The sequence below is a fragment of the Diabrotica virgifera genome, chromosome 1 (genome assembly GCF_917563875.1).
Source record: "Diabrotica virgifera virgifera chromosome 1, PGI_DIABVI_V3a".
Classification (NCBI taxonomy): Eukaryota; Metazoa; Arthropoda; class Insecta; order Coleoptera; family Chrysomelidae; genus Diabrotica; species Diabrotica virgifera.
The window spans coordinates 264,993,119-265,009,759 of NC_065443.1; the positions used below are offsets into that span (position 1 = coordinate 264,993,119).

At 32.6% G+C, this 16,641-nt stretch overlaps 1 protein-coding gene across 3 annotated transcripts in view; it reads right to left on the reverse strand.

The window, feature by feature from the left end:
- Positions 1 to 16,641, reverse strand: part of LOC114344740 (zinc finger RNA-binding protein) — a 114,849-nt gene that overhangs the window by 47,280 nt on the left and 50,928 nt on the right. For all 3 annotated transcript variants that reach the window (XM_028295580.2, XM_028295574.2, XM_028295566.2), the window contains 2 exons: positions 11,936 to 12,058; positions 2,330 to 2,616 (listed from right to left, as the gene is read on the reverse strand). In XM_028295580.2, the coding sequence (XP_028151381.1) occupies positions 2,330 to 2,616; positions 11,936 to 12,058 (410 nt within the window). The remainder of the gene's footprint in view (positions 1 to 2,329; positions 2,617 to 11,935; positions 12,059 to 16,641) is intronic.

The following is a 16,641-nucleotide window of genomic DNA, read 5'->3' on the forward strand; positions in this document are numbered from 1 at the left end:
AAAATAGCATTTGTTCGCTAGGATTATCCTTCGCTTGATTTCTTCTGTCATGACGTTTTCCTTGGGGATCAGGGAGCCTAAGTATGTGAATTTGTCCACCACTTCAAAGGTAGAGTTATCAACAGAGAATTGGTGACCGATGTTTCTGGCTCTATTGTTGGGTGTTGAAGCCACCATCTTAGTTTTCTCCTCGTTTACTGTCAGGCCCATATTTTTTGAGGCATTTGAGAAGGTGGTATACATTTCTTCTAGTTTGCGTGTTGTGCGGGCAACTAGGTCCACGTCATCGGCATATGCCAAAATTTGGGATGATTTATTAAAAATATTTCCTCTGTTGTCTATTCGGGCATCTCTGACCGCCTTTTCCAGAGCTATGTTGAAGAGGAGACACGCCAGCGCATCTCCCTGTCGCAGCCCAATATTCGTTTCAAACGCCTGTGATTGTTCGCCCTGTATTTCGACTTTGCAAACGACTTTACGCATTGTAGCCTTAACCAATCTTATCAGTTTGTCAGGGATGTGGAATTCATCCATGGCTTCATACAATTTATTTCTTAGGACACTATCATAGGCCGATTTAAAATCTACGAAAAGATGGTATGTGTCGATATTGAATTCATTGGTTTTTTCCAGTATTTGTCTTAGCACAAAGATCTGGTCTGTTGTTGATCGACCAGGCCTAAAACCACTTTGATATTCTCCAAGAAGCTCCTCTGAATATGCACTTAGGCGACCATATAAGATGCTCGAAAATATTTTGTAAGCTGTATTAAGGAGGGTTATTCCCCTATAGTTTCTACATTCCAATTGATCACCCTTTTTGTGTAGCGGGCAAACGATTCCAAGACACCACTCTTCCGGGATTTGTTCCTCATTCCAGGCTCTTAGTATTATTTTATATATTTGATTAGTCAGGGTAGCACCTCCATATTTAATAAGAGTATAAGATTTAATAAGTATTAAGAGTATAAGTCAAAAATGAAAAATTTTCAATAGGTACATACTGCTTTTTTAAGTATTTATTACCACTGCTAAAATATATTTTACAAATAAATATCAAAATGGTAATGAAATATGATTAATAACTGTAATAATTAACTATTTTACTTTCTATTTTGATAATACCTTATTAATTATAAAATTCAAAATATAGAAGAACGTAGAAAAATCTCTTTATGGCTTATACTCTTAGTATATAGCACGTTAGAATTATCGTTTTATGTATATGATAATTTTAACGTTGTCCGTAACATACGATGATAAGATATTACAAAATTTGTCAACATTAGCAAAATGTATTTAGGAAATGGGGTGACGCAAAATACACTCACGGACAAAAATAATGCATATTTTGAAATTAACGTGTGAAATAAAACTTTTTGTGTTGCCTAGGTACCTACATTTCTGGTGTCAAAAACCTTAAAATCACACCTCAAATAGTAAATAAACAAGGGGTTCCAAATTTCTAAAGTCGTTTCAAATTTCTAAAGTCACGAATGAGTTCTTGTACGACGATACCAGATTATTTAATTTTATGAAAATAAAAGTTCACTTATATGGAGAACAATGTAATTTCTTTGGAAGCGGTTAACTTTTCATAAGAAGGATCCCACTCACCCCCACCTGCTATTTGCAAAGGTAGACCTGAGTCAAAAAGTTTCACAAAAAAGCGAATATTTCACAAAATGAACGTCATATCCAAAAACTAAAAAATAGGTGTTAAATATTTTTCAAAAATCTATCGAATGATGGAAAACATGACCCCCCACGAAGAGGGGTGGGAGGTAAATTTAAAATTTTAAATACGAATCCCTCAATATTTCGCGAAATGAACATCAGATTGAAAAACTGCAAAATACATGTATTCAATATTTTTGAAAAATCTATCGAATGGCACCCAACACGACCCCCCACGGAGGTGGGATGGGGGGTTACTTTAAAATCTTAAATACGAGGGATATAAACAGATTATTATTGCAGATCTGGATTCTTTACGTAAAAATTAGCAACTTTCATTAGATATATTTTTTCGAATTATGTATAGATGGCGCTATAATCGGAAAAAGGATTGTTGGAATTGGAAAATGAAATTAAAAAATGTTAAGTCCCCACTAAAATGGAAAACTTAACTTTTTTTGGTTTTAGGACCTAATCTTTACAACCTAATAGGTCCCCATAATGCTCGAGTAACTGAAAATTTAGCATACTTTCCTCCCCTACGATCAAGTTTCTCTCACTTTCTAGCATTCAAACTGCATACTCAAGTTAAATTTTTCCTACTCTGTATATCGACGATATAAGCAACAATTATTATTAATATTGTACTTACAGTTGGTTATCACGTCCGTCTTCCTTCTGCGGAGTATCTGACTGTTTGGCCTCTGCTTCAGCTTTGGCTGCAGCTGCCGCAGCGGCTGCTGCAGCAGGATCCAACTTCTTGACGGGATTCTTGGCGTCTGCTATTTGATCTGATACAATCTTCAGAGCCCGTTCAGTGTTGGAAACTATGGATTCGATAGATTGAATTTCGTCCTCTTTAGGATATATTTCAGCATGGCGAGCCATCACGTGTTTATCATCGCTAGATTCTGTTCTGCGAGGCATACCAACGAAGAACTAGAAATACAATTATTAAATCACTCAGTAGAAAAAACAAAATGTGTATATTTTTACAATCATAGCAATAGGGAACTTGCACATATTTTTTATTACATAACGATGTTCAGTTTTTTAACCTTCATCGGACGGGCCTCAAAATATTACACAAAAGACGGGCCGGGATCTGAACGGACCCCATTTTTATGATGCGTGAACGATGCCTATACGAACAAAAATTGTAACAATAACAAAATACTTTTATAGTATTGAACATTTATTAGACTAAAGCATATCTACATAATATACTCCATCTAATTTACTTACCGTTGCACGTCATCCGCGTCATAGCCCGAGGCGTCACATGATACCAACACGAAATATTTAGGCGGTAGGTGTGTTCTTTTTTAAAATCACTTTGCCGAGTACATTGGCGTTACAGCCACTAGGCATATTTTATTATATACGCGTAGAAATAATATTTAAAGATTTCTATCAATGTTAACTTAAAGAAATACACATATGTTTCATTTAATTTGTATAAATGGATTATAAAGCGATTTTATGAAGCACATTTGTTTGGAATACACTGTAACTATAATCGAACGAAGGTGATATTTTGGAATAAATTGGTAACATTTATTTTACAGTTGCGGTGATGACACTTCATATTGGTTTATATTCTTTACTATAAGTATTTGTTTCATTATATTTACTGTTTTTATTATGTACTTTAACGTAAGATTATAACTTAACTCTTCTTCCTATTTCTAAAGTTTTTATTTATTTACATTGAATATTAATTTGTTTTGCTGTATTGTATAATCCACTTTCGCAAAAATTGTGTGATGTATTTGATTTAAAATGAATTCAAGAATTTTTTGTAATTGGGCAACAATGTCAACTTGGATCTCTAACGTAAATAATGACGTGCAACGGTAAGTATGTAAATTAGACGGACCATACACATTACTACAATATACATTCTACTAATTGATCCCACAGAGTAAAAAAACAACTACATCCTATTTGTACAATGTACACAAACACTTTTAATGAGACCCCAGGTTATAAAACTGAAGTTTAAATTTAATCTAACCGTTAAATGTTCTTGTAACATAAAAGTAAAACAATTAGGAATGCACGTCATATTTAATGACATCATAACCCATCAGTACAAACTTGACGATAAACAAAATCAACAAATTTTTCCTCATATATGTATTATGTAGTTTTTTTGCTACCGTTGGGTTTAGCAGGAAACCGCTGTTGCCGAATAAAAAACATGTGTATTTACCAAAACAGTTACCGGCTACATTGTTTAAGAGTGTGAAACAAAGATCTGTAATACAAGTGTCAAAGTCATGTTGTAATATATAGAAGGTTATGTAAGATTTATGTTTATTTATTTTTTTTTCTTCTTCTTTTATGGCCTTTGAGAGCTGTGTCCATTTAGCCAACAACATTTCTTAAAATTAACGCCTAACTACCATACAACAAAATTATTACGAACCTAATCGACCAATCAAAGATAGGAAAGGGTTAAAAAATAGACTGTCGTTAAAATATAAACTAAATAAATAAAATATAATTTGAAAACAATCATTTGACATTCAGTTACCTTTTAGAAACTCTTCAAATATAATAATGACGTCATATAAACTCGTCACTAATTCTACCGAATGAAATGCTCACTGTAAAAGGAATGGCGTCAGGCATGTCAAAAAAATCTAATTATTTCCTATATATTTTTTCAAAAATTTAGAATGATATGGCAACAAAGGGGAAAATTACGTGCATTCCTTATTGTTTGACATTTTTCCTATACAGGGTGAGTCATGAGGAACTGTACATACTCCTACCTCGTACAGAGGCCCCTTTGGGGAATAACAAATGACCATTAAAAAGTGTCTGCTCCCATTGAGTTTCGCATTTTGACAGAAATTTTGTATTCGTCATAATTTTTGAACGGTCAGATCGATGTGTCTCTTCTTTTGGTCAATCGTTACACTATTACCACCTAATCAACTGATTTATTCAAACTAGAAAAAAATCAGGTCCGGCTTTTAAAAAAATTAGTTCGTTTGGGTCTTAGAAAAAATTTCACACTGTATACGCTTTTTGAAAACTCTTTACAAATTAGACAAATAGGCAATTAAAATGGCATATTTATTTTTTTCCGCACACGATTACTTAATTTTTTATAAAAAAATCAAATTTGACTATGAATTAAAAGTTTGGTAAAGTGAACCATAGATTTAAAAAAAAAATTAACTTTTATTACAAAAATTAATTTTTTTGAACAAATATTTAATTTATGTTACCACCCAATCAACTGATTTATTCAAACTAGAAAAAAATCAGGCCCGGATTTAAAAAATAAGTTCGTTTTGGTCTTAGAAAAAATTTCACCCTGTATACGCTTTTTGATTACTTAATTTTTTATAAAAAAACCAAATTTGACTATGAATTAAAAGTTTGGTAAAGTGAACCATAGATTTAAAAAAATTAACTTTTATTACAAAAATTAATTTTTTTAACAAATATTTAATTTATGTTACCACCCAATCAACTGATTTGTTCAAACTAGAAAAAAATCAGGTGCGGCTTTAAAAAATTAGTTCGTTTGGGCCTTAGAAAAAATTTCACCCTGTATACGCTTTTTAAAAAGTCTCATATGAATTTTACAAATTAGACAAATAGGTAATTAAAATGGCATATTTATTTTTCCCCACACGATTACTTAATTTTTTATTAAAAAATCAAATTTGACTATGCATAAAAAGTTTTTGCGTAGATTTAAACAATTAACTTTTTTTACAAAAATTAATTTACAAAAACAACGGTTTTCTTAAAATTAAAAGTTTTACTATTTTTTTTTTTGTATAAAACGTCTAGATCTAAAACTCCTCATAACACTTCTTTTGGACTCTATAGTTTAACATAGACGTGATCAAATAGATAAATTTTAAATTTTTTCACGTAATTTTTGCGATTTAACTTTGCAATTCAAGAATCTGCACCTTTTATTTTTAAAAATTCATAACTTTTACGAGAAGAAGACTGAAAGTCTACAACAATTTTCATCAATGGTAAGAGATATGTGCTGTAAAAATTTCAGAAAAAAAAATATTAAAATGGAACAAAGTTGTAGTGAGTTAAACCGTGATTTCATTTTTTTTTTCATTTTTAAGTTAAAATTCCGATTTTGACAAATTTGATTTTTTAATAAAAAATTAACTAATCGTGTGAGGAAAAAATAAATATGCCATTTTAATTGCCTATTTGTCTAATTTGTAAAATTCATATTAGAGTTTTCAAAAAGCGTATACAGGGTGAAATTTTTTCTAAGACCAAAACGAACTTATTTTTTAAATCCGGGCCTGATTTTTTTCTAGTTTGAATAAATCAGTTGATTGGGTGGTAACATAAATTAAATATTTGTTTAAAAAAAATTAATTTTTGTAATAAAAGTTATTTTTTTTAAATCTATGGTTCACTTTACCAAACTTTTAATTCATAGTCAAATTTGATTTTTTTTATAAAAAATAAAGTACATAATCGTTTGCGGAAAAAAATAAATATGCCATTTTAATTGCCTATCTGTCTAATTTGTAAAATTCATATTAGAGTTTTCAAAAAGGGTATACAGTGTGAAATTTTTTCTAAGACCCAAACGAACTAATTTTTTTAAAGCCGGACCTGATTTTTTTCTAGTTTGAATAAATCAGTTGATTAGGTGGAAATAGTGTAACGATTTACCAAAATAAGAGACACATCGATCTGACCGTTCAAAAATTATGACGAATACAAATTTCATCAAAATGCGAAACTCGCCCTGTATATTATTAAAAAATGGGAGCAGACACTTTTTAATGGTCATTTGTTATTCTCCATAGGGGCCTCTATACGAGGTAGGAGTATGTACAGTTCCTCATGACTGACCCTGTATGCATAATCTTTTATCAATAATTACTATCTCCCAATTTTAAAATCTTATGAGTACTTAAACCATTTCAAACGACCCAAAAACGCGCGCGATCACTTGTGACGTCACACCATTATATTGTATAATGACATTTATCGTATGTCATTGTAATAATATATATGTCTTAAGAAAAACAATCATAATATAATAGTCAGAAATAGCAACTATCAAAATATTTATAAAATTGAGTGTTATAACGAATACCAAATCTAATGGGTTAATGGCGAGGACAACAAATACTATAATGATATGACGTCACGACCAATGAGGGCGCGTTTTGGGCCGCCTGCTATAATTTGAATTTTCTCTCCATTTTAATCGTCTTTAGGGGCCAAACGAAAAAAAAAAAAAATTATAAACTGCGCGTCATAGAAAACGGGCACCCTAAAAAATGGGTCATTTTTGATGTCGCGTATCTCCTAAACCTGTTGTCCGATTTAAATGATTTTTTGAATATGTTATAACCCAGTGGTTCCCAAAGTTTATTAGTTCGCGGCGCACTTAATAAACTAGAATTTTTCCGCGGCTCCCTGAGTCAAAATATTGATTTAACGTCTAACTTTAACTGTAGTTAATACGGTTTCTGTTGCAGTTGATATGGTTAGGTTAATTTAATAATAATGAAACATACTTTAAATTCACAAACAATTTATTGAAAAAATAATTACAGTAATTAATGGGATAAATGAGCTTGTTCTTGTTCATTACACAACTTTTCAAATCTCGGAATCAAACTGGACACAGCTACCCTCATTTCTTGTTCCACGCTAATTTTTGCACGGTATTTACTTTTTATTACAGCGACCGCCCAAAACCCAGCTTCGCACAAATAGGATGTTGCAAATGGAATTAAGATGCGCAGAGCTTTACCACTCAGCAGCGGATATTCATCTTTTACTGATATCCAAAAATCAGTTAGTTCCGTGCAGCCAAACTTTGTCTTCAACGTATTGTCGCAAGCCAAATCAATGAGATTTTCTTCTTCTAAAGAAGTAAATTCAGAAGGAGCTTCCGCTCTAAATGGATCTTGAATCCATGCAAACTGGTCGATATTATCAGTTTAACAGTATTTTTCGAACCATTTGATAAGCTCTGATAAGTAATCCGCAAAAATAGATTTAATATTGCAAGAGATATTAACTTCATTGGAGATAATAAACTCCTGCAACAAGGGACAACAATCATTGATATTATTATCATTAATTTTTCTCTTCCATACTTCTAATTTTTTTCTGAAAGCTGAAATCTTCTCCGCCAATTTTAAAATGTGCGTGTTGCGGCCTTGCAGGGAGAGATTCAACGCATTTAACTTTTCAAAGATATCACATAAGTATGCTAGTTGAATCAAAAAATCCGTTTCTACAAAGTACTTGGCATACTGGTGTTTTTCTTCTTCAAGAAAAATGTACATTTCTTGCCGTAATTGGAACATACGAGACAAAACATTACCACACGAGAGAGCCATCGTGAGTGGCAGTAGTATAACAGAGACGTGTGTTCTGCACCCATATCCTCACACATTTTTTTGAAAAACCTTGCTTTCACCGGCCTAGTTTTTATATAATTTACCACAGTTACCACACGTTCTAAGACCAAATTTAGTGAAGGACTCAGATTCTTTGATGCAAGCGCTTCTCTATGAATGATGCAATGGGTCCATACTGAATCCGGAGCTTTGTTTCGAACAAGCGCCTGTAATCCTCCATAACGGCCAGACATTGAACGACCACCATCAGTGCAAACACCAACGCACTTTGTCCACTCCAAATTGTTTTCAACCACAAATGTATTCAGGATCTCGAACAAGTCTTGTGCCTTTGTACTTGCAGTGATTTTTTTACAAAACAGAAGATCCTCCACAATGGTATTATCATCCAAGAACCTTATGTAACAAATCAAGTGTGCATCTTTACTAGAATCTGTTGCCTCATCCAACTGTAACGCAAATTCACTTTCTTTTATTTTTTCAATTATTTGATCATTAAGATCCTCCGCCACACGCTGAATTTTGCGACTGATGGTGTTGTTAGATAAAGGCACCGCAGAAAGAAGTTTTCCCGCAGATTCTCCGATCATATTAAGTGCGTTCGCGGGTGCCTGTCGACGACTAATCGGCGACAAATTATCAGCAAAACGCATGCGCACTTTAAAATGATATAAATAATATCGTTAATAGATAAATATAAAAGGTATATTTACCTAGTATAATTATGCACCTAATGTTTACCAAATCTACAGCAGCCGGTAGAATTAATTGTTCTGCGATTGTGTGGGGCTTTTTACACTTTGCAACTTTATACGCAACCTTGTATGATGCCAGCAAAGCATTTTTAGGTATCGACAAATGCTTGGAAAAGTTACCTTTTTGTTGCTTCAAATCATTTAACTTCCTGGTAAAAAAGCTACGAGGTTTGTCAGCAAAGTTTGGATGATTGGCTTCCAAATGGCGTTTTAACTTACTTGGAAGCATGCATTCTGGAGCCAAAAGTTTCAGGCACAATACACATTCTGGTCTCTCTTCATCATTGACGTTTGTTGATGTAAAGCCAAAATCCAAATAGCTGTCATCATATTTACGGTATTTTCGTTTCTTCACGACTCTACCACTAGTTTGTGGTGCATCCACTTTATTTTTAGAACCAGCTTGTTTATTTAAATTCAAAAACTTTTCCATTTTTACAGCAACTTTTGTACACAAGTAGGTGAAACAACCCTGTTTATATTCACACTGATAAATGAAACTATGAAACTACAAATTCAACTAACTAAAATTTAGATAAGTAAAAATTCATAGTTTTAAAATGTGCACGTGCAAGGAGACGATTGTATTTGCCGACCGGCAGTGATTTATGGCCTGTCGGTCCGAAGTCAATTTACAGTAGTAAGAGAATTATTGTTTCGTGGAATTTAAAATATCGAGGATATATTGTCGGCATCAAATAAAATTACTAATAACTGAACTCGTTTATCATGGGAAACATTTTTATATAGGTATATTTTAAAAGTTAAAAAGTTGTCATAACAACTTTAGTTTAATGTTTAATACTTGAAGGTAATTATGTGATTATGTCTAATATTGGAAGAAAACTTTCGCGGCGCCCCTGTAGTCGAGCCACGGCGCCCCAGGGCGCCGCGGCGCACAGTTTGGGAAGCACTGTTATAACCCTATTCTTTGTCAATATCCCTGTAATAATATTTTTGCTAAACAGGTAAATTTTCATTGTATACCGGGTGTACGAATCAAACTGTGTTTTTTTCTCATAGTTCGCAACACCCTGTGGAATATTCTAGCATTTATAAAATACTGAAATTAAAACCCAACTATAGCCTCAGGTTTTCTTAACATTCTGTTTTTTGATTCATTCGCTTATGTTGGATAATACAAAAGTTATGTACTTTAACAACTAACCATGTTCTTCATCAGTACAGGGTGTTATAAGTCTAATGGATTTTAGGGACTAAATAAGTTCGACAAACTTTAAGGGGTAATTCTGCATAAAAAATAATGACAGTTTGCTTTATAATCATATATCCGCAAAAGCTTCATTTCCGAGATACGGGATGTTAAATTTTTTCTTGCAAACTGATGATTTATTTATTGCTTTAAAACCGGTTGAGATATGCAAATGAAATTTGGTAGGTTTTAAGAGATGGTTATTGCGCATTTTTTGACATTCAACTAAGAATTTTATATTCACTATTGGAGCGCATACGGGTAATATGACCGATCATATTATTCGTATGCACGCCAATGGTGAATAAAAAATTCTTCATTGCATGTCAAAAAAATGTTCAAAAATTACGTCTTAAATAAATAAATCGTCAGTTTGTAAGAAAAAATTCAACATCCTGTATGTCGGAAACGAAGCATTTGCGGACATATGTTTATAAAGCAACCGGTCATTATGTTTTCATGCAGAATTACCCCTTAAAGTTTGTCGTACTTCTTTAGAAACACCCTGTACTGATAAAGAGCATGCCTAGTTGTTAAAGTACATAACTTTTGTATTATCCAACATAAGCGAATAAATAAAAAAACAGAATGTTAAGAAAACCTGAGGCTATAGTTGGGTTTTAATTTCAGTATTTTATAAATGCTAGAATATTTCACAGGGTGTTGCGAACTTTGAGAAAAAAACACAGTTTGGTTCGTACACCCGGTATACAATGAAAATTTACCTGTTTTGCAAAAATATTATTACAGGGATATTAATAAAGAATAGGGCTATAACATACTCAAAAAATCACTTAAATCGGACAACAGGTTTAGGAGATACGCGACATCAAAAATGACCCATTTTTTAGGGTGCCCGTTTTCTATGACGCGCAGTGTACTTCTTTAGGCGCGATTGAGAGTAAAATTTCATAATTCTGCGCGCTTGCGCACACAGACAGTATGGTATAAACTTTATACGGGATCTGATTGGGTGTTAAAATCATCTGTCCATAGTTGTTCAATATGGATTTGGATAAACAAATTAATGTTGTGTATATTAGTTTTTATTGTTGTGATGGCAGAGAAAAATGTTTATGATATTGTAGTGACTTTTTGAATAGCGACAGGTACGTAATAATTGTAAATGTTTCAGTATCCTAATAATAAAAAATTTCATAGGTAGGACCTACCTATTTGGAAAATTTAAAAAGAACCTACTAAAATAGTATGTAATGCTTTGATTTACATACTTTGATTACCATCAAAATTTCTATCAATATTCACCTAATATATTGTTTTCTTACTCTATGTTTTGTTGTATTCTAATATTTCTTTCAATTCTAGATAATTTCAATTCAAAATCAAAATAATTTGGTTAAATTCAGAACCGTTAAAAGTTTAATCCGTTTAGTTAGTTGATCTTCGCACATGATGACACATGGTCTCCGTGGGTAAAAGTTTAAGGTGAATGAATTTCAATACTAACTGCGCCGATAAGCGGGTTCGAACCCCAATGGAAACTTTTATTTTTTTTATAGATTTTATGATTGTGAGTTTATTATATAATTTTTGTGGCAGAATAATTATATAATTTTTTAGAAATCATTTGTGGCATTTTTCAATGTGTTTTATTCTTTGAATTTTTGGCAATGTTTTAATAAAAATTTTTGAGAAGTAGTAAGTATTAAAATTAGTTTAATATTTAAATAAAATATAAATAAACTGTTTAAAGTATATTAATTTCGTTGAAATCATATAATAGAAGTAAAACTTCTTACGTGCGTACAAAGTACACACACATTCTTTTTTTTTTTCTTTGATATGTTTTAAATTATGTTGTGTTGTGATTTATAGCATTTTTTTCGAATTTAAAATTTTATGCAAGTTCCCTATTTAAAAAAAACGAGTAAACTTACTGGACCACTTTGATAGGGTCTTCCTCTGTGGAAGGGACCTATGCCCATATATTCATCGTCATATCTCCTATTATCCCAGTATCCTTCTTCATTTCTCCTGGCCCAAAACTCTTCACGCATAGCCTAAACAAGGATAAAAATTATTACACAACATACACTGATATGTATACAATAAGGAGCTTAAATTAAAACATAGTGGTTGTTTAGTGCTCAGAAAAAATTGGCCTGTAAGTAGACCAGGGCGGATCTGTTTTCAGGTGGATGTGAGAGGTGGCATTCGGATTTTTGCAGATAAAGTTAGGAGACCCCTTCAGTAATAATAATTGACTTAAGCTCCTTCTCAAAATATGCCTGGAACATTAAAAAATTAAAATATTTAAAAATTTCGAAAAACATTGATTTTTTTCTACTTTTTTTTTGCTTATAACTTTAAAACGATTCGTTTTGGAACGAAGTCGTAAAGAAATAAAATAATGATAATTGTATTTTGTATAATATACGACTGGTTAAAAATGTCTTAAACTATTACCTTTTCTGCAATGTAGCAATAAATACAAAATAAGGGAAAATAAGGCGGCAAAATAAGCCTGTTGTTATTCGATGTTTTTTACCCACTTTGGTGGTACTTAGAACCTTAGTAATTCGCTTAAAGGGGTGATACACACGCGAGTAAGTACGCGAACTTATGGCTCGCGACCTTTTTCGCGCGTGTATCACCGCAAGTACGCGTACTTTAAGTCCGCCGAGTAAGTACGCCGTCGATCCAACAAGTTTGAAATCTTACTCGTAACCCGTACGTGTATCACTGCCACGAGCCTCGAGCCATCATGTTATTGCGTTTAAAGTTACACTTATATTTTCACTAATTAAGCAAATTGCCTAGAAATAATTCAATCGTTTATTGTTGAAAGGAGACAAGTTAAATTTTAATGTCTATTAAGCCAGATCATCCATTTCCTAAGTCCATATTTGGAATAGTTTCATATTTTTTTGCTAATTTTTTGCTAATTTATTACCACAAAAACAAATTTTTTGCTCCACCCCTAACCGAGAAACAATGGTTGATGTAGCTTAATATTATGTCACATCATCGATAGCCATATCTCGCGAACCTAAAGAGCTAGAAAATCGTACGACGCGGCATATTTTTTTGCTAATTTATTGCTGTCGATCTGCATATGCAACATACCCCAAAACTACCCCTGCTTCCCTTACAGCTAAACAACACCCCCAAAAAACAACGAAAAATCTTGAAAAATGATTTTTGTGATATAGTTGACGGTTGATATTTAATTGCTAATTTTTTGCTGTCATTAGCCGTAAAAAACAAATTTTTTGCTTCACCCCTAACCGAGAAACAATGGTTTTGATGTAGCTTAATATTATGTCACATCATCGATAGCCATATCTCGCGAACCTAAAGAGCTAGAAAATCGTACGACGCGGCATATTTTTTTGCTAATTTATTGCTGTCGATCTGCATATGCAACATACCCCAAAACCACCCCTGCTTCCCTTACAGCTAAACAACACCCCCAAAAAACAACGAAAAATCTTGAAAAATGATTTTTGTGATATAGTTGACGGTTGATATTTAATTGCTAATTTTTTGCTGTCATTAGCCGTAAAAAACAAATTTTTTGCTCCACCCCTAACCGAGAAACAATGGTTGATGTAGCTTAATATTATGTCACATCATCGATAGCCATATCTCGCGAACCTAAAGAGCTAGAAAATCGTACGACGCGGCATATTTTTTTGCTAATTTATTGCTGTCGATCTGCATATGCAACATACCCCAAAACCACCCCTGCTTCCCTTACAGCTAAACAACATCCCCAAAAAACAACGAAAAATCCTAAAAAATGATTCTCATGATATGGTTGACAGTTGATGTTCAATAACAAATTTTTTTCTATGATAAGTTCTATCGATCCAAAGCTTATTTTAAATGTTTTTTAATGATACTTATGCACGTATTATAAAAATTGAGTTATCCATCGCATTTTTTCGGTATGTCAAAAAAAAGTGTTTCATTTTTTGTTTATTACATTTTCTGTTATATGTATCTCTCGAAAACTGCTCGATGGATTTTAATGATGCTCATCTCTTTTTATTTTGTTAAACGTGCAAAAATATGAATTTTTCATTTTACCATATCAATGTATATCGAACCATATCTCCGAGATTTATCGATCGATTTTTGACTATTATTAAATATAAGTCACTTCGATACCACGCCGGCTACACTCATAAAAAAAGTAGTTACCGATCTTAGAAAAAGCGTTCTTGAACGAAGAAAGGCTGTTTTCTAGAGCCAAGAGTAAAATAAATTACAACCAAGAATTTTTTTTCAATACATTCTTATGAAGAATAAGTTCTTGGCTATAGTTTATTTTACTCTTTGCTGTAGAAAACAGCCTTTCTTCGTTCAAGAACGCTTTTTCTAAGATCGGTAACTACTTTTTTTATGAGTGTAGCCGGAGTGGTATCGAAGTGACTTATATTTAATAATAGTCAAAAATCGATCGATAAATCTCGGAGATATGGTTCGATATACATTGATATGGTAAAATGAAAAATTCATATTTTTGCACGTTTAACAAAATAAAAAGAGATGAGGATCATTAAAATCCATCGAGCAGTTTTCGAGATATAACAGAAAATGTAATAAACAAAAAATGAAACTTTTTTTTTGACATACCGAAAAAAATGCGATGGATAACTCAATTTTTATAATACGTGCATAAGTATCATTAAAAAACATTTAAAATAAGCTTTGGATCGATAGAACTTATCATAGAAAAAAATTTGTTATTGAACATCAACTGTCAATCATATCATGAGAATCATTTTTTAGGATTTTCCGTTGTTTTTTGGGGGTGTTGTTTAGCTGTAAGGGAAGCAGGGGTGGTTTTGGGGTATGTTGCATATGCAGATCGACCGCAATAAATTAGCAAAAAAATATGCCGCGTCGTACGATTTTCTAGCTCTTTAGGTTCGCGAGATATGGCTATCGATGATGTGACATAATATTAAGCTACATCAACCATTGTTTCTCGGTTAGGGGTGGAGCAAAAAATTTGTTTTTACGGCTAATGACAGCAAAAAATTAGCAATTAAATATCAACCGTCAACTATATCATAAAAATCATTTTTCAAGATTTTTCGTTGTTTTTTGGGGGCGTTGTTTAGCTGTAAGGGAAGCAGGGGTGGTTTTGGGATATGTTGCATATGCAGATCGACAGCAATAAATTAGCAAAAAAATATGCCGCGTCGTACGATTTTCTAGCTCTTTAGGTTCGCGAGATATGGCTATCGATGATGTGACATAATATTAAGCTACATCAACCATTGTTTCTCGGTTAGGGGTGGAGCAAAAAATTTGTTTTTTACGGCTAATGACAGCAAAAAATTAGCAATTAAATATCAACCGTCAACTATATCACAAAAATCATTTTTCAAGATTTTTCGTTGTTTTTTGGGGGTGTTGTTTAGCTGTAAGGAAAGCAGGGGTGGTTTTGGGGTATGTTGAATATGCAGATCGACAGCAATAAATTAGCAAAAAAATATGCCGCGTCGTACGATTTTCTAGCTCTTTAGGTTCGCGAGATATGGCTATCGATGATGTGACATAATATTAAGCTACATCAACCATTGTGTCTCGGTTAGGGGTGGAGTAAAAAATTTGTTTTTTTGGTAATAAATTAGCAAAAAATTAGCAAAAAAATATGAAACTATTCCAAATATGGACTTATGAAATGGATGATCTGGCTTAATAGACATTAAATTTTATAAGTTTTGAGAAAACCGTAAAACACTATTTTAAACTATACTAAATTATTTTGATTATTTGTTTTTGAGTAAACCTAATTATTTATAGGCTGTTTTATCCTCCTGATGAAAATATTACCATCTTCTATGATATTTTGTTTGTTTATGCCTACCTTGTATTAAATTAAAATATATCAAAAACAAGTGTTATACTTCACATCATGATTTTGACAGCTTACCACACTTATAAAAAATCAAATTACTCTTCTTTTTAACAAAACCTGATCAAAAAAATAATCAAAATCTACTAAAAAACCTAAGATTTCAGCAAAATTAGGCACACAGAAAATAAAAAATTTAACCACGAGGACACTTTTTAAATTTTTTGCTACCGACGGCGACCGCTATCTATAAAACCGCGTACTTTAAGTCTGCCGTGTATCACCGACGGCGAGCCGAGTAAGTTCGCGATCTTTAAACCCGCGTACTTAAAGATTGCGTGTGTATCACGCGCTTTAGAAAATTCTTATAGCATACTTAAACCGTCTACCAAATTTGATTAAAATCGACCTAATAGATTTTGCATAATAATTTTGCAAAGTAGACCATTTAAAAGTTTGCTACTTTTTTACATATAAACAGGAGCTCTACGCTGTCGCCAGGAGGGACGCCTCCTTTATTTAGATGGACTTAACCAAGTTTTTTTTATGTATTTTGACCCGTAGAACACGCATTTTTTGGGTAACAGTTGATCCGGATGTCGATAAGATTGTTATAAACAAAGAACTTGAGGAATTACATGTCATAACATCGATGCTTCGCAAAATAAAACATTTTCTTGTATTTCTTGGGCAATTCTAAGCAAAAAAATGTCCTTACAAGTTTTTTTCGTAGGATGCATAGTTTTCGAGATAAACGCGGTTGAACTTTAA